At 45.1% G+C, this 21,550-nt stretch overlaps 1 protein-coding gene across 1 annotated transcript in view; it reads right to left on the bottom strand.

The window, feature by feature from the left end:
• Pdlim1 (PDZ and LIM domain 1) overlaps positions 1–14,927 on the bottom strand; it is a 50,128-nt gene extending 35,201 nt beyond the window's left edge. The window contains exon 1 of the mRNA XM_021151809.3: positions 14,662–14,927. Within this exon, the coding sequence (XP_021007468.1) occupies positions 14,662–14,757 (96 nt within the window). The 5' untranslated portion in view covers positions 14,758–14,927. The remainder of the gene's footprint in view (positions 1–14,661) is intronic.
• Between the last annotated feature and the right edge of the window lie 6,623 nt (positions 14,928–21,550).

The following is a 21,550-nucleotide window of genomic DNA, read 5'->3' as shown; positions in this document are numbered from 1 at the left end:
AATACTGCTTACAGAACAAGCATAAAGATGTGAGTTTGGATGCCAGCACCTGTGTAACAAGAGTGACATGGTCTTCCTGTGAACCTGAAACCCCAGCACTGTAGGGAGGAGGGGGAATACAGAGGCAAGAAGATGGCTGGTGCGTGCTGGCTGTCCTAGGATGGGAAAGGATAAACTCCAGGTTCAGGGAAAGACCTGCCTCAAAAGAATACATGATGTCTTCCTCTGTCCTTATACGTGCATATCCATGTACGTACACCCCCCTACACACACATGCATGCAAGGAGTCAGAATAGAGCAGGCTAAGCCTCACACAGAGTATGTGGACGGCACCAGTGAAACCCAGGACACAAAGGAGGGGAAAGGGATATGACATTGGAGATACAGAACAGGCTGTGAGAACCCTGTATCTTTATCTAAAAATAACAGTGAATAATAATGTCCTCACTGTCTAGTTCCTGCAAAGAGACGACTAGAGATCATTAGCCATGCTCAGGTTCAGAGGGCCTCACTGGACAGACACTTTCTGGTTTAGTCAGGATTGCTGTGATGAAAGACCACGACTGAAAAAGCAAGTTGGGGAGCAAAGAGTTTATTTGGATTACACTGCCACATTGTAGTCTGTCACTGAAGGAAGTCAGGACAAGAACTCGAACAGGGCAGGAACCTGGAGGCAGGAGATGATGCAGAGGCTGTGGAAGGATGCTGCTTACTGGGTTGCTCTTCATGACTTGCTCAGCCTGCTTTCTTATAGAACCCAGGATCACCAGCCCAGGAGGGGGCCCCACCCACCATGAACTGGGCCCTCCTCCAGTCATTAATTAAGAAAATGCCCTACATGCTTGCCAACAGCCAGTTCTTATAGAGGCATTTTCTTAATTGAGGTTCTCTCCTCTCAGATGACTTCAGCTTGTGTCAAGTCGATGTGAAAGTAGCCAGCACACTTTCAAATGACAGTTCAAACTGAACCCATTCCAGGGCTTACCCAATCAGCCCCTAGCCCAGCCATGCCCTAGTGGAACGGTTCTCAACCTGTGGATGGTGACCCCTTTGGGGGTTGAACAACCCTTTCACAGGGTTTCTATATCAGATATACTGCATATCAGCTATTTATACAATTCATAAGAGTGGCAAAATTAGTTATGAAGTAGCAATAAAATAATTTTATGATCGGGGGTCACCACAACATGCATTAAAGGGTCATAGCATTAGAAAGGCTGAGAACCACTGCCTTAATGGATCTCTAGAGGGTCCTACTTAAAATCCAAGTCTTACCAGCAGCTGAACGCATGTGTTCCTTTAACGCTCTGCATTGGAAACTGAGAGCTGAGCTCGTCGGATGAATCTGATTCACAATCAAAGTTGCCTTATATTCGTTTTAATTTCGATCGGATATGATAAATTTCATACAAACCCATAGACTCTAAGCTTATGAAAAATCTGGCATTTTTGGGCTTAGATTTCCATATGGCAACAATCAGTACCAACTCAGGAGATTCCAACCCACTAAATGAGAAACATATCACCCCCTTAGCCACAAAACCCATCATGCTCTCCTGCCTCTAGTACAGACACTCAGTATCAGCTGCCAGTTGTCATCACCCAGTCAGTGATTCATCTCACTACTTCACCCTCTAGTCAGCCCCATCTATGTTGCCTCCTGGTTCCCACATACCAATGAGTTTGGGACTGAAGGTTCAGTTCCAAAGCAATGCAAAGCAATTATATGTAAAAAGCACTTTATGATAGGGTGAGAAGGAACTCCACGGTGATAAAGCCCTGGGTTCTATCCCCAGCACCAAAAAAAGAACTATTTCATAGCTAGAATTACCAAAAAAGAACTATTTCATAGCTAGAATAACCAAAAAAGAACTATTTCATAGCTAGAATTACCAAAAAAGAACTATTTCATAGCTAGAATAACCAAAAAAGAACTATTTCATAGCTAGAATTACCAAAAAAGAACTATTTCATAGCTAGAATAACCAAAAAAGAACTATTTCATAGCTAGAATTACCAAAAAAGAACTATTTCATAGCTAGAATTACCAAAAAAGAACTATTTCATAGCTAGAATTACCAAAAAAGAACTATTTCATAGCTAGAATTACCAAAAAAGAACTATTTCATAGCTAGAATTACCAAACACCTTTGTGTGCCCAGGCTAGTAACCTATTTCCTCTTAACTATGGGAAGCACCCATTCTGTCCTCAAGTGTTCCAACCAGCCTGGGATGATGGTGCGCACCTACACTCTTGACACCAAATCCACGTTGAAGGCCATTCTGGGATCCTCAATGAATTCAACGCCAGCCTGGCCTACCAAGGAAGACCTTGTAACAAGAGAAGAAAGTAAATGAATTGTTGCTGTATGTTGACGTGGAAATTTCAGCAAGCCTTTGTCAGTTGTTTTATAAGTTCCGTGGCATAAATGCCCCTCCCCCTTTGAAGGGAAAAACAAGACCTCTCTTTCCCTTTGCCTAGGCCGGCAGGTCAGGTCCATTTCCTCAGTGGTACAGAGCACCACTCACCTTGCCCCTTAGAGCTGACTTCTAAACCTGGACTCAGAAATCCACCCAGCGCTCACTAGCTCAGAACTTTATTTGCAAGGATATGATAGGGACTTACTATCATAGCATCTTAGCTACCCTCTTAGCTACCAGATGCCCTACAGAGAGGAGGGAAAATATACACAGAGCCTCACGTCATGTCAAATCTACACAGAAGGAACCAGAAACATTCATACATTCATTCATTTTCACTTTTCTTTCATCCTGGAGATCAAACCCAGGACCTCTGGCGTGTTAAGGGTACATTCTTACCACTGGGCTACACCCTCTGCCACTTATCTCTGCTTTTTAAGTTCCCTAGCAAAGCCTCGCTGGATTTGGAAACTTCAAGGGGGATATTCACTGGGCTTTTTTCCCCAATACTTTCTCCCTGTATTAAGTTAAATTACTAGACAGACAACAAGTACTTAAACCTAAAAGCCCAGGGACTCTACAAACAACCTGAAGGGCTCAAATCCTGCACCCTTTAAAGATGCTTCAGTTAAAATATCCTCCCCCCCCCCAAGCCTCCCACACAAACACACTTTAACAGAAAGTAAGAAATGGGAGGGAAGGGCTGGCGAGATGGCTCAGTGGTTAAGAGCACCGACTGCTCTTCTGAAGGTCCTGAGTTCAAATCCCAGCAACCACATGGTGGCTCACAACCACCCCTAATGAGATCTGATGTCCTCTTCTGGTGCATCTGAAGACAGCTACAGTGTACTTACATATAATAATAAATAAATCTTTAAAGGAAGGAAGGAAGGAAGGAAGGAAGGAAGGAAGGAAGGAAGGAAGGAAGAAAGAAAGAAAGAAAGAAAGAAAGAAAGAAAGAAAGAAAGAAAGAAAGAAAGAAAGAAAGAAAGAAAGAAAGAAAGAAAGAAAGAAAGAAAGAAAGAAAGAAAGAAAGAAAGAAAGAAAGAAAGAAAGAAAGAAAGAAAGAAAGAAAGAAAGAAAGAAAGAAAGAAAGAAAGAGAAAGAAAAAGGAGGGAAGTAAGGAGGGAGGGGAGAGGGGAGAGAGGGAAGGGAGGGAGACAGGGAGGAGGGAAGTAAGGAGGGAGGGGAGAGGGAAGGGAGGGGAGAAGGGAGAGAGGGAAAGGAGGGAGGGAGAGAGAGAGAGAGGAGAGAGAGAGACAGAGAGACAGAGAAAGAGAGAGAGAGAGACCTACAGTCAAATATTGTAAAAGGCATGTCAGCCCAGATGGCGAACTCACTCAACATGGTTCCCATTTTTGCCCTGGCCAGAAAACTTAAAGCTAAATTCTGTGCAATTACAAACCAACTCATTTAAAGTTCCTGGAACGCTGCTGTTTCTGCTTCTATGTTCCAGATAGTTCATTAAATCTTAAGTAGGTCCTTGTGTTTTAAATATCACAAATATGTGTTTCTGGTGTTGTAAATTGCCTTAAATCCAGGCAGAACAAAGTGAGAAAGGAAGCATAAATATTGAAGCGTCCACCCCTGGACTAACAAAACATGAAATCCAAGGTCCGTTGCAAATAGCCCTTTAAGCGTGGCCTCTTGATCAATTGGCTATGTCAGGGTTTTTAGGTAAAAATGCGACGGTCTGAACTGGGGGTGGGGCAGCACAGAAGCAGCCTGCCTGCCACATTGAAATGCAGAATGAGAACTCCCCCCTCAGATTCTTTTGGTTTGCAGTTTGTAGGTCCAGGCTGCCACCCAGACCCTGAAACCACATCAAAGCTGCAATCCCTGCATGACAACACTTAGGTTGGGCTTAATCTTGGTTAGTCCATAACCACTTTCTCCAGGCAATCATTGGGCCACTAAGTAGACTGGGAGTGTGTAGATGAGCCGTGCCCTAAGCCAGCTTCCCTTCATGCACAGCACAAAATGAAGTTGTCAGTTCACAGGGATTCGCTGTTTTCTTGGTCTGAAGACAGGCAGGTAAAAGAGCTGGCACTAAAGAGGATACCCCAGTTTCTCAGTAAGCCATCAATTCTCGAGCATTCTAAAGCCTAGAACACCTATGCATGCTTCAAAACAGCCCTAATCACTGCCACCCACAACCAAAACCTGATCGATCATTCCCGTTTGCAAACTATCCTGGCCACTTCTGTTCGTTCGCTGATCAAATGAAATTGACAGTGGTGTCAATCTCATTAGTTTGTTGGGAGGGTGTCCTTCAAGGGTTAAAAGGTTTAAACAGTATCAGGGCTGGAGAGATGGCTTGTGGATGAAGAGTGGATAGTTTTACAGAAAAGCAGAATATGGTTGGCAGCACCCATGTTAGACAGCTCACAACTGCCTGTAACTACATGGGGATCTGACACCTCCTTTGGGACTCAAGAGATGACTCAGTGGATAGCATAGCAGCACTGGCTGTTCTTCCAGAGGACCAGGGTTAGATTCCCAGCACCCACACAGCGGTTTACAATCATCTGGATCTCCAGTTCCAGGAGATCCGGGAGCACCAGACACACACATGGGGCACATACATATATATGGGGAAAACACCATGCACATAACATAATAAAATAATTTTTGAAAGGAAAAACATTTTAATTACTTAAAAAAAAATAGTAGCTACCATTAAAGTTTCTTTAATCGAGGGCAGGAGAGTCAGCTCAGCTGTTCCAGTGGTCCTGAGTTCAATTCCCAGCAACTATGTGGTTGGCTTACAACCATCTATAATGGGATCTGATGCTCTCTTCTGGCATAGAAGTGTACATGCAGACAGAGCACTCGAAAGAAAGAAAGAAAGAAAGAAAGAAAGAAAGAAAGAAAGAAAGAAAGAAAGAAAGAAAGAAAGAAAGAAAGAAAGAAAGAAAGAGGGAGGGAGGGAGGGAGGGAGGGAGGGAGGGAGGGAGGGAGGGAGGAGGAAGGAAGGAAGGAAGGAAGGAAGGAAGGAAGGAAGGAAGGAAGGAAGGAAGGAAGGAAGAAAGAAAGAAAGAAAGAAAGAAAGAAAGAAAGAAAGAAAGAAAGAAAGAAAGAAAGAAAGAAAGAAAGAGAGAGAGAGAGAGGAAAGGAGGGAGGGAGGAAGGGAGGAAAGGAAGAAGGGAGGGAGGGAGGAAAGGAGGGAGGGAGGGAGGAAAGGAGGGAGGGAGGAAGGAAGGAAGGAAGGAAAGAAGGAAGGAAGGAAGGAAGGAAGGAAGGAAGGAAGGAAGGAAGGAAGGAAGGAAGGAAGGAAGGAAGGAAACTTCTTTAACAGTATGCCCTATCCTGATGCCTACTACGGGTTATCCAGTGTGCTAAGCTCTACCCTAGCAATAACCTTTGGAGGTAAATACTATTATTCCCACTTCAAAAACAGCTGGTGAACAGCTGGTGAGTTTTCAGGGTCTGACCTGCTCCCGACATACACATAAGAAGTGGACAAGACCAGGGTTTGAACCAGAAAATACATTTCCCCAGGATACCGAGCTGCCGTTAATTCTTCATTTGTTGTAACAAAATTTTGGTGGAAAATACAGAACAATGAAGCCTACATAATCCACCATGAGATACTAATTAACTCTGAAAATGTAACTTACATGAAAAGCAGGCTGGGAAGTTTTATAACCGGATGCTAACAGTGTTTGCCTCTCTGAAGTACACTGGGAAAAGCTTTCCTCACCTTCCTGCACTTGTCCGTTTGACCTCTTGCTTTGATGGATATGGGGCTGTCTCCTCTTCTTCAGAGAGGACCTCACATTGACAGCTTGGGGCTAAACTGGAACTTACTATATAACTGATACATATTGCCTATATATAACATACTATATTACTATTGAACTTGCAGCCATCGTGACTCAGCCTCCTGAGCCCCATGCCTGGTTTCTTAGCCTTTTATGGCAATCACATGGAAACTTATCAAGTAGAGCATACATATATACAAGAACACAAACGGTCACCATAATGATTCTCCCCCACCCACAAAAACAACCTAGCAATGGACACACAGCACTCAATAAAGAAACTGAACGTTCAAATCTCACCTATCACAAACCTTTCAGCAAAGATTTGCCCCAATTCTGACATCCAAGACTTTAGGTTAACTTTGGACCTTTGCCAGCCCTGTGGTGGGGTTTTAGGTCATGTGACCCAATCAGCATTTGCCTACATATTATTGTTAATAATAGTCACCTGAATTATTTTTAAAAGTCGGACTACTGGGATGGGAGAGAAGCTCAGTAGTTAAGAGCATTTGCTGCTCTTGCAGAGGAACTCAAGCTTAATTCAACATCTTTTCTGTACTCAATGGGTACCAGGTGTTACATGTGTTGCACATACATACATGTAGCCAAAACCCTCATACGTATAAAATAAGTAAATCAAAAAAAAAAAAAAACCAACATTTTTTTTAACTTGAGGCTATTGGAAAATCTGCCACAAGATATTCTCAAGCACAAATGTCTCTTGATACGTACACGCATGCACTTCTATTTAAGTATCCAACGAGAATTGTAGGGTTGTGGTAGGTATTTTAGCTTATAAAAAAAATACCTTGTGAGCTTATTTTAGATCATATAAAAGTATGAGCACTTTTATAACACTTTTAATAATGCAAATCATCTCTGCATCATCCAAAGTTAATCCATGAACATTTAGTCATCGTTATCTTACATGAGTCATATAATTCGATAGAGCATCTATAAAAATGAAACGCTATTCAGAAGCTGGCCCATTACAAGATCAGTGTGTTGGTTTCCGTGCCTGTAGTGGTGCAATGGAAGGAGTGCGCTGTACCCCACAGACTTTGTGATTGATGAGTTGTCTACTTTATTCACCATGAAGCTAAAAACAGTCTAACAGCCATCAGGGCGCCAGAGCAGCACAGAAATGACCAGCTCTTTTGTGTCAAGTTATTGCCGGTTGTCTTAGTCACTGTCCGACTGATGTGCAGAGACACCATGACTAAGGCAACGCTTATCAAAGAAAGAGTCTAGTTGAGAGCTTGCTTGTAGTTCCAGAGGTTTGTTTAGTCTAGCACGGTGGCACACGCGGTGCTAGAACAATATTGAGAGCTACAACCTGATCTGAAAAGCAGAGAGAGAGAGAGACAGAAAGAGGCAGAGACACTGGCCCTGCACAGGGTTTTGAAACTTCCAAGTCTATCTATCCCCAGTGACACACACTTCTTCCAAAAAGGCCACACACACCTCCTAATCCTTCTCAAATAGCACCTTTCCCTGGTAACTAAGCACGCAGATATATAAGCCTAGGGGGCGCATTCTTATTCCAACCACCATATAGGTATACTGATTTTGAATTTGGCTCGACTGACACAGGTGCATCCGGTCATGTTCATTTGCCATAAACTGTCCCCAGATCCCCTGATAGCACCCAAACCAGTCCTTAACTCCTCTGGCCTTCCATTCTCAGTGACCCCAAGGGTTTAGGACCCCCAAATCTCTCTCAAGTGAGGCTGTGGCTTCAGGCTTTCTGGAGGACCAAGACCCAGGTTGCCCTGAGGTAAAGTTCACTGGCAATGACACAGGCACCTCAGCCAATCCTCACAGGTGCAAGGGGTTCTGGGATAAGAAGCCCAGGAGGGCCCTACTTCTTACACTGATGCTTGGACCAGAATGAGGTTTTCTTGGAGTTCTGCACTGAACAGCACTGTTGGCAACACAACATTCATTGCTGTAGCTCATCAGGAAGCAGAAGAGTGACTAAAGCTCCCGCAGCCTTCTTGGCAATGCACTTGGTCCTGTGTTCGTGTGCTCATGGGCTACAGAGTGATGGGAGAGGGTGATGCACGTACATGCTTAGCAGAGCATAACGTAGTAGGAGGAGTTATTAAAATATTTGGCTTTGAGGGTACGAGTCCTGGGAGCTAGGTGGCCTAGCTATGCTGTTCGAAACAAGCAAGTAATATTTCCATACCTCAGTGTCCTTATCTGTAAAATGAAGCTCTTCAATGTACCTGCCTCACTAGGTATTCATAAAGATTACTAGAAGATATTAAATATTTAGAATAGTCTTTCTTTTTTTTGGGGGGGGAGGGTTGGTTGGTTGGTTGGTTGGTTGGTTGGTTTTTCGAGACAGGGTTTCTCTGTGTAGCCCTGGCTGTCCTGGAACTCACTTTGTAGACCAGGCTGGCCTCGAACTCAGAAATCCACCTGCCTCTGCCTCCCAGGTACTGGGATCAAAGGCGTGCACCACCACGCCCGGCAGAGTAGTGTCTTTCATATAAAAAGGCCTACTATATACATTTTAAATATTTTGATTAGTGCAAGTAGATAAAATAAATATTTGTCATATGAATCTTTGTCGTGTGTGTGTGTGTGTGTGTGTGTGTGTGTGTGTGTGTGTGTGTGTTATGATTAGCAATACAAGTCCATCTGAAAATATTCCTGAATTTATAGTACATTTTCTCAATCAACTTACACAGTTGCAGATAAGGCACAGTAATGCTATAGGAGATCCTGGGCTCTGTTATTCAGATAGATACAAATATAACTGGTTTACTTGCTAACCATTGTTTTTTAAATTTATATCCCACCTTTGTGTGCTGGTGTCTGAAGAGGCAGGAAGAGTGAGTTCCTCTGGAGCCGCCTGACATGGGCAATCTTAATGAGCAGCGCATGGTCTTAATCACTAAGTCATTTATCATCTTATTATCTTTACAGAGAAGGAACATGACTCGCACAGGGTCACAAGGTCACCTACCAAGTTGCCTAGGACAAGAGATCTGCTTGGATCCCGACGCTGAACCAGGTCCCATCCTTTCGGCTACTCCTTCCTCAGTTTGTTCTCTGTGACCCATTAGAAACAGCTGTACTTTAAAAATTAATTTTATAAGATAAGCGCTTTGGAGCATTTAAAACTGTAATCACTCTGTTACAAGGAAGTTAACAAGCAGTTGAGTCAACTCTTTTTTTTTAATGTAAATGAAAACAAATTACCCAACCTGAGGGCACTTCAACTTCCCAGTCTACACAAAGTAAATGATACCAGCCAGCCTTGCTCTCCTCTACAGAACATCTGCATGGCATGGCCTGGGGGACAGTAGGTAGCTTGGAAGTCAGGTTGAGCCTGGCACCACTCACTCACCCCCATCCATAACACACACACACACACAGACACAACTTTCCCAGTAGGGCTAGTACTGCCCAGATGCAGTATCTAAGAGCTATTGTCCCTGTTTCATTCTTTTTTTTTTTTTTTTTTTTTTTTTTGGTTTTCCGAGACAGGGTTTCTCTGTATAGCCCTGGCTGTCCTGGAACTCACTCTGTAGACCAGGCTGGCCTCGAACTCAGAAATCCGCCTGCCTCTGCCTCCCGAGTGCTGGGATTAAAGGCGTGCGCCACTTCATTGAAAGTAACCAGCACAGCGCTGGAGAGTTGGCTCAGTCTTTAGTAAGACTTATTATGGGCTGGTGAGATGGCTCAGTGGGTAAGAGCACCCGACTGCTCTTCCGAAGGTCCAGAGTTCAAATCCCAGCAATCACATGGTGGCTCACAACCATCCGTAACGAGATCTGGCTCCCTCTTCTGGAGTGTCTGAAGACAGCTACAGTGTACTTACATATAATAAAAAAAAAAAAAAGATCTGGGTTTACACTTCCTTTCAATGACAGAAAGGACCTAACTCAGTCTTATTTCTCAGGAAGGCTTATTATTGTTCTTGCAGAGGGTCTGGGTTTAGTTCCCAGCATCCACATAGCAGCTCACAACCACCTCTAACTCCAGTTCCAGGAGATCCAACACCCTCTTCTGACCTTCACACATACAAGGTACACATGGTGCACAAACATACTGGCAGATGTATACAATAAATAAAAAATAAAACCCTAAAATTAAAGAAATAATCAGAACTAATTTCTAAAAAGAAAATTACCCCAGTATCTTAGAGACTGGGGAAGGTCGGCTCAAGCTTCCTCCTCAGGCCGTTCCGTGGAGTCATCTACCTCCCCTCTCACAGCCTTGATCAACTGGATTGGCTAAGGCCTCTGAGGTGATTTACTGCACACAATGCAGGCACGCAGCTCAGGGCCTTTAATACACACCGGGCAGTTTTAGACTTGTCTTCCCTTTTATAACCTGAGATGAGCCCTCTTCTTCCAATCTTTATGGCAAGATGTGAATATCTACTTGAATGCGGAAACAACCCTCTTGGAAATCAGAAAAGACCTTCAGGCTACGGAGTAACCATTAGTAAGCACCCCTTGGGGTTCTTGGGTAAAGGGCACAAGCACTTACTATAAAACCACAGGCTCTCTCTCAGCAAAGGGTTCCCCAGCACTCAAGGGGCACGTAAGTGGCAGCTCCAACTGAGAGCACCCCCTTATCTTTGGCCCCACCTCTTCCTGTCTTTGGTCAGTTGCCTGAGAGAAAAACAGCCAACAGGGCACAGCAGCAAGCAATTTCAGCATGGGTGTGGATTCTCTGAAGGTTTCCCTTGAAAGCTACTAGAGGAAATAAGAAATTACAAGGGGAAGGGAAACTAACTTTCTCTCTCTCTCTCTCTCTCTCTCACACACACACACACACACAAAGAGGCAAAGCATACACACACACTCACATACACACACACAAACACACATATACAAGAGGAGGCAAAACATACACATACATACACACTAACACACATATGCTGCAGAAAAATACTCCAGAAAGCAGTTAAATATTAAGTGGATGCAACACCAGGGAGTCAAAGAGAGGAGCCTTTAAATGAGATACTAGATAGAAAAAACTACTTTATATCCATTTATAGTTAGAAATTTGGGCTGTGAGTCTTATATTTCTCATAGTAACATAGACAAAAGCACAAAGGAGTACTAGAAGCCACCACGCAATGCATATGAAATGCTCTGTGTAAGTCTGTTGTTAAAAAGGCAAAATTCAGGGCTGGTGAGATGGCTCAGTGGGTAAGAGCACCCGACTGCTCTTCCGAAGGTCCGGAGTTCAAATCCCAGCAACCACATGGTGGTTCACAACCATCCGTAAGGAAATCTGACTCCCTCTTCTAGAGTGTCTGAAGACAGCTACAGTGTACTTACATATAATAAATAAGTAAATAAATCTTTAAAAAAAAAAAGGCAAAATTCAGCATCTAGTGTTTCAGGTGCCTATTTCATCAGTAAAACTATGAAGAAAAACACAGAGTAATTAATTACTGGATGTCAGGACAGGACTACATCTCCAAGCTTCTATATACCGTCATCATATATCCTGATCAGGGTGTGACTGTAGAGGTGTTCATTTTATAATCAGTGAACACGCATCTAAAAAAAAAAAAAAACCAAGTATCTCCAATACACACAACTCTGGAGTTCTATTCTGTTTTAGCAGTTTCACAAAAGCCTGGAGCCAATGCCAGAATAATTCATGCAAGAGGAAGCAAACATGGTTATTTAAGTAAGAGGCACTCCTCTACCTGCCTAATTTTATGGCTTGCTTTGGTGTGGAGACTGAAAGTCTACTTACACAAAAGAAGCATACTAGCAAACTGTACCTGTCCAGGATGATAAATGGAGCACACACCGGGCCGAAGGAGGGCAGAGCTCTTTACCAATGCTCACACCTCACCATTATTCACTGTTTACAGAGCACTCTACATTCTTCAACTGGTAGCCAAGGGCTGCTGTTACCCTACTGCAGCGATTAAAAAAAATATACACTCACTCTGGGTGCTCATCTTAGGTACAGTTTGGATAAGAACTTGACTCCAGACAACACTAGCTCCTAGACACCCATGCTACAGTCATCTCTTTATGATAATCACTTTCTCATCCCTAAGGCATAAGGTGAAGGTAAATTATAGCCACTATCACAAGTGATAGTGAGTCACAGTGTCTCTGAGTCACTTTCAGTTTTCAATTAAAATGCTTGCCGAAGTCATAATGAAGATTAGCTTCCCTCCAGAGCTGTATCCTCTCAGGTCTGAGGAGTTTGCACAGGCACAGATATCTGTTCATTCAACATAAGTATAAAGTATATATAAAAAAAAAAACATTAATCAGGGACTAGGGATGTAGCTTGATTGGTAGACTGCTTGCCTTTCATACATGATGTCTGGGTTCAACCCTCAGGAGATGAGAGACAAGAGGATCAGAAGTTCAAAGTCAGCCTTGGCTATATTCAGAGTTAAAAGCCATTTTGAGATACATGATACTCTATCTAAGAGAGAGAGAGAGAGAGAGAGAGAGAGAGAGAGAAAGGAAGGAAGGAAGAAAGAAAGAGAGAGAGAGAGAGAGAGGGAGGGAGGGAGGGAGGGAGGGAGGGAGGGAGAGAAGGAAGGAAGGAAGGAAGGAAGGAAGGAAGGAAGGAAGGAAGGAAGGAAGGAAGGAAGGAAGGAAGAGATTAAAATTAATTAATTCAGGAAGATCCAAAGCAATGTGCTTTCTACTTCAGGCCAACTTCATTTCTACACCGTGCCGAGTGCATCACTGAGCTATACTCCCAGCTGGCATTAAGCCTTTTTAGAAGCAGCCAAAATGACAAGTCACGACTATCCTTTCAACAGATTGCCAATACATCCTCCCCTGCTTAAAAAGAAAGTTTCTCAGAAGAGGGGAAGGTTGACAGGTTAATTATAGACACAAAGACGGAGAACAACTGGACTATGAGGTAACTAACTCTAAATGTGCAGAGGCAGTGCCCTCCATGGGCAAGCATGTGTAGTCTGCCTGCCAGGATACACTAGGCAGGCACAGTCGGGTGCAGTCCTGGGCCAGACTTAGGGTAAAAGGCCCATATTGATGAAGGCATAGCTCCCAGGCTTGAAAAGGTTGGTGGGAGGCTGGGAAAACAGCTCACATTTCCAATAACAAAGAAATTTCTGGAAGACAAGATGGGCATGTGGAAGACCCAAGTCTTAAAACTGGGCTGCCTGCTCATTTGGAGTCGGCTGGTCAAAGAGCCCCTTTCTAGGCCAGGCCCACCTGTAAGAAAGCCTGAGTGACAGCCACTGTGGTTGTCAGAAAAGCCAAGAGGTGGCTGGATGATTCCACAACTTCCACCTAAGTCCTTCAGCTGCTGGAGGCATAGCCATAAGTCAAAAGGACCCACTGGGATCTTTCACTTCCATTTCCATCCCAGAATCCCTCTGAGATTTAAAAAAAAAAAAAAAAAGACACATTTATAAGACTGGAGGAGCAAGTTTAAGGTTAGCTTCAGCAGACAAGTGTACAAAAGAATGGAATGTGGTCCCTCTAGGCCAGGCATCCCTGAGGTTTTTCCTCTCTCCTTAATTAAAAGATATTTAGTAACACCCCCGGGGCCCAGCGTGCAGAGTCACACACACACACACACACACACACACACACACACACACCTAACTTCTATATGAAAGGACTAAAAATCTAAAGTATTGACTCTCAGAGGGACATATTCCTTGTGTTTGGCCCAAATCACATAGCCAAAGTGTGGAGTTCCAAATACCGAGCCTGAGTCTAACAGGGGGTTGCATTTCAATTACGGACCACTGGTCTAGCAGTCTGCGATTGAGCCACCCGCCCTCCCAGGGATAAGACCCAACTAAGAAATTTTCAATCATCGCCACCACACACCGTTAGTGCGCTTCCCCAAAAGGAAATGGGTTTATCGCGAATAACCTGGAGGGCAGAAAGGTGATCTAACCACCTTAGACAGGGAGAGACTACGGAGGTTTATCTGGGGTTATTTCCCAACTCCAGTGTTTCCTGTGAAAGGCATTACAGAACCGAGAGCCAGCCACAGGTCATATCCGAAGAGTGTAAAATTGTTGTTTCGGTTGTTAGCTGAATGAATCCCATTCGCCTTCCAGGGAACTTTTCTGTACTCCATTCACCTTCCAGGACTTTCTATTGCTTCGGATTAGCTCTCCCCAACTCTTTCGCTGTGAAGAGCAAGGCGTGTTAACTCTCGGCGCACAGAGTCTGCGGAGCCCCAGGTCTCCACGCCCAGGCACAAAGCTTGTCTGCTTGCCGCGCCGCGCCACGCTTCCGGGGCGCAGAAAGAAAACTGTCTTTGGCCTTGACTCAGCGCGCACCGAGCCCGCTTGCCCCAGAGCGCGGCGGTTGGGACGGGGTGGCGGATAGCACAGAGCGCTCGGCGAATGGCGCACATGGATGCGCCCCACCGCGATCCCCTCGGAGCTCCGGCCACCCCGACCTCCCTAGGGACGCAGCGCGCCGCCACCCTACGAAACCATCCCGTTCCCACGCGCGTCCCAAGACGCTCTTACCCGGGAAATGGCGAGAGGTTGTTCGAAGTCCTTGCCGCCCACGAGGCGGAAACCCCAGGGACCCGGGCCCTGGAGAACAATCTGCTGGGTGGTCATCGCTAGGCACAATCGGAAGGGACAGACGGGCAAGGCACAGAACTGCACGGCGCGCGGGGCTCCCGGAGCAGCTGTCGGAGAAAGAGCGCGCGGCGGGAGTTGGGAGATCCTGGGACAGGCGGGGTCGCGAGCGAGGGCGGGGACAGATCCGCCCCGGCCGCGTCGCTGCAGCCCCGCCCGGCCCGCGCCTCCACTCCCAGCGGGCCCGCAGGACCTCGCCAGACTCTGATCCGGGAGTTAGGCTCTTCAACTCCGCCCAGCAGCCCCGAACCTCCTCCCGCACCTCCTCCCGCCCTACCCACAGCCTTCTTGCTGCTCCCAGCCCAGCATGAAAGCTAGGTGAGACCTAAGCCTTGTCCCCACCTACAGCGGACCTTACAAACCCACGCGTTATGCTTTGCAAAAAGTCGAAAAGGATTGAGCGAGGTCAGAGCGGTTTACACTTTTGGAAACCGCAGAGACGTTTAAGAGGCGCTTTCAAGTGATCTCACCTGACGCAATTAGGCGCTTTATCTCTAGTCCCATTTTAGAGATAAAGCTATTGAGGCTGCCCGAGATTATAAAGCATCCCTAAGGCTACGCAACAACTAGGGGTTGCTACTGAATCATTTCCCAGGCTCCTTGGGCCACCCTGGAAGCTTTCCAATGCTAATGAGACTATAACGGGGGGTCAGGGGGTTATAATTAGGCTCTACGAAGTTCCTAGAAACCTTTCCTCCTGGCTGGAGTTGAAATTGAAGGTAGGTAAATTCTGACGTTCCCAACAATTCCATCATGAAGTCCGGGGTGGACCAATGCCGGGAAAGCGGTGAATGGAAATTCCAGGGTTCAAAGCTCCCTAACAGTTTCTTCTGTGAGCTGCCCCCAAAAATAAGTTCTCAAAACAGATTAAACCACAGCTCATGCTGTCCACTGAGTGCTTCTTCACCCTGAGTAAAAATCCAACCCTTTAAATGTCTCTAAGGCCACGCCAAGAACGACTTGAATCTGCTGTAATCTGTCTCCAACTTTGACCACACTGGCCTCCTACTCAGAGCTTTGCCATCACCTGTATCCTTCCCCCAGATAACTCAAGGGCTTCTTGCAGATACCATCTTCTGGTTAAGGCCATGTCTGAGAGCCATTTAAACATCCTCTCTAGACCCCCTTTAACTTCCACTGCCTTAATTCTCTGCCTATCCCTGTGTAGTCTATAGTTTACTTATTAGTTTGTCCTACCCACATTCCTAAGCACTAGTTTCAAGACAAGACGGGTTTTTATCTTGCAAACAGCTCACTGCGGTGTTCCCCGCCTAGAATAATCTCATGATGGATGTAATACATTAGCCAACCTTAGGACCACTGACCCCCTCTGGACAGCGCGGGTTTTCCTGGTTCCCATTCTTTCGGGAAGCTGGACTCAGGTTGAATGGATTTGTGAAAAGTGCAGGTCCTCTCGTCGTCCCCCCACCCCCACCCCCCGCGGTCCAGGCCAATCTTTTGCGGGTCTCTGCACAGATTTACATATGAAAGGATCATCTTGTCCCTCCCCCAGCACAAAGGCCTGTGACGGCGAATGATTTGCTCCTTTTTTTGGAAATCAAGGTCATTCCTGTTTTCTAGAACTTTTAAAAACTTTTCTTGGGCTGGGGAGATGGCTCAGCGGGTAAGAGCACTGACTGCCCTTCCAAAGGTCATGAGTTCAAATCCCAGCAACCTCATGGTAGCTCACAACAATCCGTAATAAGGATCTGACGCCCTCTTCTGGTGTGTCTGAAGACAGCTACCGTGTACTTAGATATAATAATAAATCTTTTAAAAATTTTTTTCTTAAACTTTCCACTTTTAACTCCTTTTCACACAGAAAAATTTTGCCCCAAGTATGTGTAAATTAGACAAACACACCAAACATTTACTAAAAATAAAAAACAAAAACATAAGTCCGTTTATTTTAAATAGTTGGGGCAGGGGACTGGAGAGATGGCTCAGTGGTTAAGAGCACCACTGACTGCTCTTCCAGAGGTCCTGAGTTCAATTCCCAGCAACCACATGGTGGCTCACAACCATCTGTAATGAGATCTGATGTGTGTCTGAAGAGAGCAATGGTGTACTCAGACACATCAAATAAATAAATAAATAAATCTTTAAAAAAAAAAAAAAAAGGATTGGGGCCATAACTCAGTCACTAAGGTGTTTGACTTAAATGAGCAGGAACCTGAATTTGACCCTAAAACTCCTGTGGAAGGCTGAGCTCAGGGGCAGGCATCTGAAATTCCAGCTACTGCAGGATCAGAGGTCACCAGGTCAGCTGGTTTAGTTTGCTTGGTAAAGTTCTAGGCCAGTAAAAGACCCTGCCTCAGACAAAAGGTGGGAGATGCCTGAGAAATGACACCAAGGTTGTCCTCTGACCTCCACATACGTGTTCATGCACACACATACATACTGCACCCACACACAGGAACATACACACACAAAAAAAAACCTTTTTAAAACTACTCTTTGGTAAACACATAATTTTACTATCTCTTAACGACAAAAGCAAATTTACCTGCTACTCATGAATTAGATATGTTTGTCTTTATTGTTACATAAAGAATTAAGTCCTGACTGAATATTTGATATGGTAGGACATAAGAGTAGCTTCGCCATTTTTGTTTTCAGAGTTGATTGAAATTTTGGTTTTATGATTGTCAGTGCCAAGAACTCCACTTTGCATGGTGGCGTAGGACAGAATGACAGGGGTGTACCTTGGGACACTTCAGAAAGTGTTGAGAATTCTGTTCTCATCCCAGCCAAGCATTAATTACATTGATTGCACGATTTCTTGTGAAACTCAAGTCAGCAACTCAAATAGCAATTTATTATGAATTTTACTTATGGTGTGTGTGTGTGTGTGTGTGTGTGAGAGAGAGAGAGAGAGAGAGAGAGAGCCATGTACACATCACATGCCTGCCTGTGAAGGTCAGAGAACAAGTTATAGGAGTCATTTCTCTCCTTTTGTCTTGTAGGTTTCAGGGTTCACACTCAGTGATCAGATGTGATAACAAAGGCCTAAATGTACCCAGTGGATCCATCTCTCGGACCCATGTGGTTAGTTTTCCGAGACAGAGTTTCACTGTATAGCAATGCTAGCCTTGAACTCGTAGAGATTTACCTGCCCCTTGCCTCCCACGTGCTAGGATTTCATGCAAAGGCCACCATCCCTGACTGTGTATAACCATGTTTATATGTAAGAATAACTGCATTCAATAACCAATTTTTAAAAAAAAAGTTTAAAAATGAAGGACACGGGCTGGAGAGATAGATTGCTCAATGGTTAAGAGCACTGACAGCTCTTCCAAAGGTCCTGAGTTCAATTCCCAGCAACCACATGGTGGCTTACAACCATCTGGAATGGGATCTGATGCCCTCTTCTAGTGTGTCTAAAGACAGCTACAGTGTACTCATACAAATAAAATAAATCTTTAAAAAAAAAAAAAAACAAAAGGAAGGACATTAGTGCTTTATATCTCTGCAGAATTTGGTGGCATCAGCAAATCTCACCTATTTAGCAGTCTCGGTTATTTTGTGTCCTAATGAGAGAAAGTTGGAAAACCACAGCTCCTGTGCTCCCCAAGGGCAAGGCCTGCCTCTTAGTCACCCCCTGCTTTCCTGCTAGCATGAACCTGTTGCATAGTAGGTGTCAGTATGTTTTTACAGCATACAGCTCTGTTTGTATGCAGATTCGGGGAGTCGGTGCACTATGGAATATCTGTGAGGGCTGTCCCTGTTTGCTTTGTTATTAAATGCCCTCAGTGGTTTAGGCTTCCAGAACAAGACCTACAGAACACCAATGCTTTTCACCCTCTCGGGGCACTGATTCCAAAGGCATGCTTTTAAAAAAAGGAAAGGCCGGGCGTGGTGGCGCACGCCTGTAATCCCAGCACTCGGGAGGCAGAGGCAGGCGGATTTCTGAGTTCGAGGCCAGCCTGGTCTACAGAGTGAGTTCCAGGACAGCCAGGGCTACACAGAGAAACCCTGTCTCAAAAAAAACCAAAAAAAAAAAAAAAAAACTAAAAAAAGGAAAGACCTGTGTATACAGTCACTTATGGAAAAAACCTCGAATAAGTAACAAACAGCAAAAAAGGAGGCTAAGTGTATCATGTGTGAAGAGAATAGTGAGTCACATGTAAATGAGAGCCTCAAAGACTCAGAGAAAGTGTTTTTAAACAATGTCAGGAGCGGCCATGTCTCTATAGTGCTGTTACCCTATCCATGTGCAGGAGGTCTGAGGTTCAAGCCTCTAAAAGAGTTTAAAATATGTGAAATTAATGGGACAAAATTATTTGTATGCATGATTATAAAAAACTTTATCTAGCTGGGGGAGGAAAAAAAAAAAACACGAGAAAGTTCAAAAGATAACTTTGCACTGGGGAGAATTTATTCTAAAGTGTGTGATGAAGTTTACAGGGTCAGCCAAATGTCTTCAGCTCCTAGGATGTAGAACAAATGCTAGTCTTTCTTAGGATGGGGACTTTATTATCTGATCTCCCCTTCCCTTCTTAAGCACCTAGCACTGAGCCAAAGACCCATGTTCAGAAAACGCTAGCCAGCTGGCTCTGAAGCCATTACTAATTTATCCACAATTAACAGTTCTCTCAACCCCTAACTTGACTCCTGCCCTATTCGGGTCAAATGGCCTTAAACAACCCCTGAACTTCAGTTTGTCTTGTTATTGTAATGCATTCCATAGAGTTTGTTGTCCTAAACACCCTTCAACAAACATCTGGGTATTGAGAAAAGAGAGGAGACTGCAGGAGGAATGGAATGAGGGGGAAGAGGAGGGCCAAGACAAAGTGCCTAGGGAAGCAGAGTCGGGAGAGAGCACCGTAGCTCCCCAACCTTAACTTTTTCCAAAGCAGATTGGGCGGTCTACTAAGGCTTTCTCCTCCGGCCTCTACAGATCTGGCCACGCCCAAGCCCGGGGGTGCAGGGATAGTACTGAGCCAAGAAACCCAATCTCTGTAAAGTCTGAGAGTGTGTAGGGCTGGGCTAGGCTCCAAAGTACCTATTGTCACTTACTCTACACAAGTTTTGGGCTTGCCCAGGGAACTTGGCTAAGGCCACGCTGGTTGTGACCAAACCAGGACTAGCTCCAGAGCCCTGCGACTTTTGCTCGATCTCCTCCGGCCAGGCTGAGCGCTTCCAGCCAAGGAGTGGGAGGAGCTTGTGGTCCGGGCTAGACCTAGAGTCCACTCAGACCTAAGTGAGGCTGGAGCCACCAGGGCAGCGACAGAACTTGTGAAAATTCTAGACTCAGAAGCGCTAGGTGCCGGGCGCCCACGTCTCCCAAGCCCGATACAAGTGCCAGTACCTGCCCCGGGACCTGGTCAAATGGCTTCATGAGGGACTGGCAACTCTTCCCTGAAAAGAACTGAAACGTAAACTCCGAGCCTTGCAAAACAAACACATCTTTGCCCACGGATCCTAACTCGTTCAAATCAACTCTGCTCTTAGGTTTGCGTGTCCCTTTGCGGGTGTCCCATGCTCCACTCCAGCACCGCTACAGACAAGCTTGGCAGACAGACTTTTCTTGCTCTTCCTGTTCTTCCTAAGAGGGAATCTTGAAGTGGCAACTCAGTATTAGGTGCCTCTCAGATTTCAATTGCTTAGAGCACGCTCCGAAGCAACTCTAGCCACAAGGACACCAGAGAAGCTGACTGGTGTGCCTTCAGGACAGGGGAGGGTGTGAACCTATGAGCTGGCAGGTCAGAGGCCTGCCACAGGCATAGAAGAGGAAGAATTGAGCAGTCAGCACCCAGGACCCTAAGTGTGTTGCCCACCGGTCTTTTGGCTATCTTCACCCCTGCAGAGCTGGTACTGTTTTCTGAGGCTGAGAAAGGCGTGTACCAAAAAGAAAGCAGGAAGGAAAAAAGGAAGGGAGGGAGAGACCATAAAGACTTTAAAGTAAAGGTCACATTAACATTGTCCAGTAACATTAATAATGTACAATATTGTACATTAATATTGTACAGGTGGTACAAACCTGTAATCCCAGCTGGTCGGGAGAGGGGATTGAAAGCAAGAGGATCCACTCCAAACCAGCCTCGGATATATAATTCCAGGCTAGCCTAGCCTACATAAGATCCTGTCTCAAATTTTAAGCAAAAAACCAAAACCACAAACCACACACACAACACAGAGTTAACAATAGAGCCATATTTTTCAACTTTTCCTATCTTGTATAAAAATTTCTGTGGCCACAGACAAACACACACACGCACAGGCACGCGCACACACACGCGCGCGCACGCGCACACACACACACACACACACACACATCTTATCTAGAGAAGTCTAAACGTGAGATGGTATCACACACAGAGCCATCCATTGGTAGCCTCTCCAAGGAAGGAAAGGGGCTTCGGTCAAGGCTTCCTATCATGCCCAGCTCAATACTCAGGTAAAGTAGTTGCTCATTTATTAAACAGGGTCCTTGAGCTGGTGTGTGCTGGGTACTTTGCATATGCTAATATACGTCACCAAAGTTAGAACCCAAGGAATAGAGAGGCAGAGGAACTGAGCTATAGAATATATATAAAAGGGGTAGGTTATGCAGAATTATCAGGGTCCCAGAAAACCCTTCAAGCCCTACTGTCACAGATGGGGAAATAGCCAGATCGTCCTGTTCCACTGGCAGAGACATAACAGGGGCAGTGGAACTCATGAGCCTACAGCCGGCCCAAGATCAAGCCGGGCACTGACGGGGGAGGAGCTCACTAAGCCACACCCCTAACGGAGGAACTGGGATTTTTAAGGCTGCTGGGATAGGGAA

This window comes from Mus caroli, unplaced genomic scaffold (assembly GCF_978045245.1).
Source record: "Mus caroli unplaced genomic scaffold, Mus_caroli_1 scaffold_20, whole genome shotgun sequence".
Classification (NCBI taxonomy): domain Eukaryota; kingdom Metazoa; phylum Chordata; class Mammalia; order Rodentia; family Muridae; genus Mus; species Mus caroli.
The sequence above is the reverse complement of the archived record's forward strand: the minus strand, read 5'-3'. Positions and strand labels throughout refer to the sequence as shown.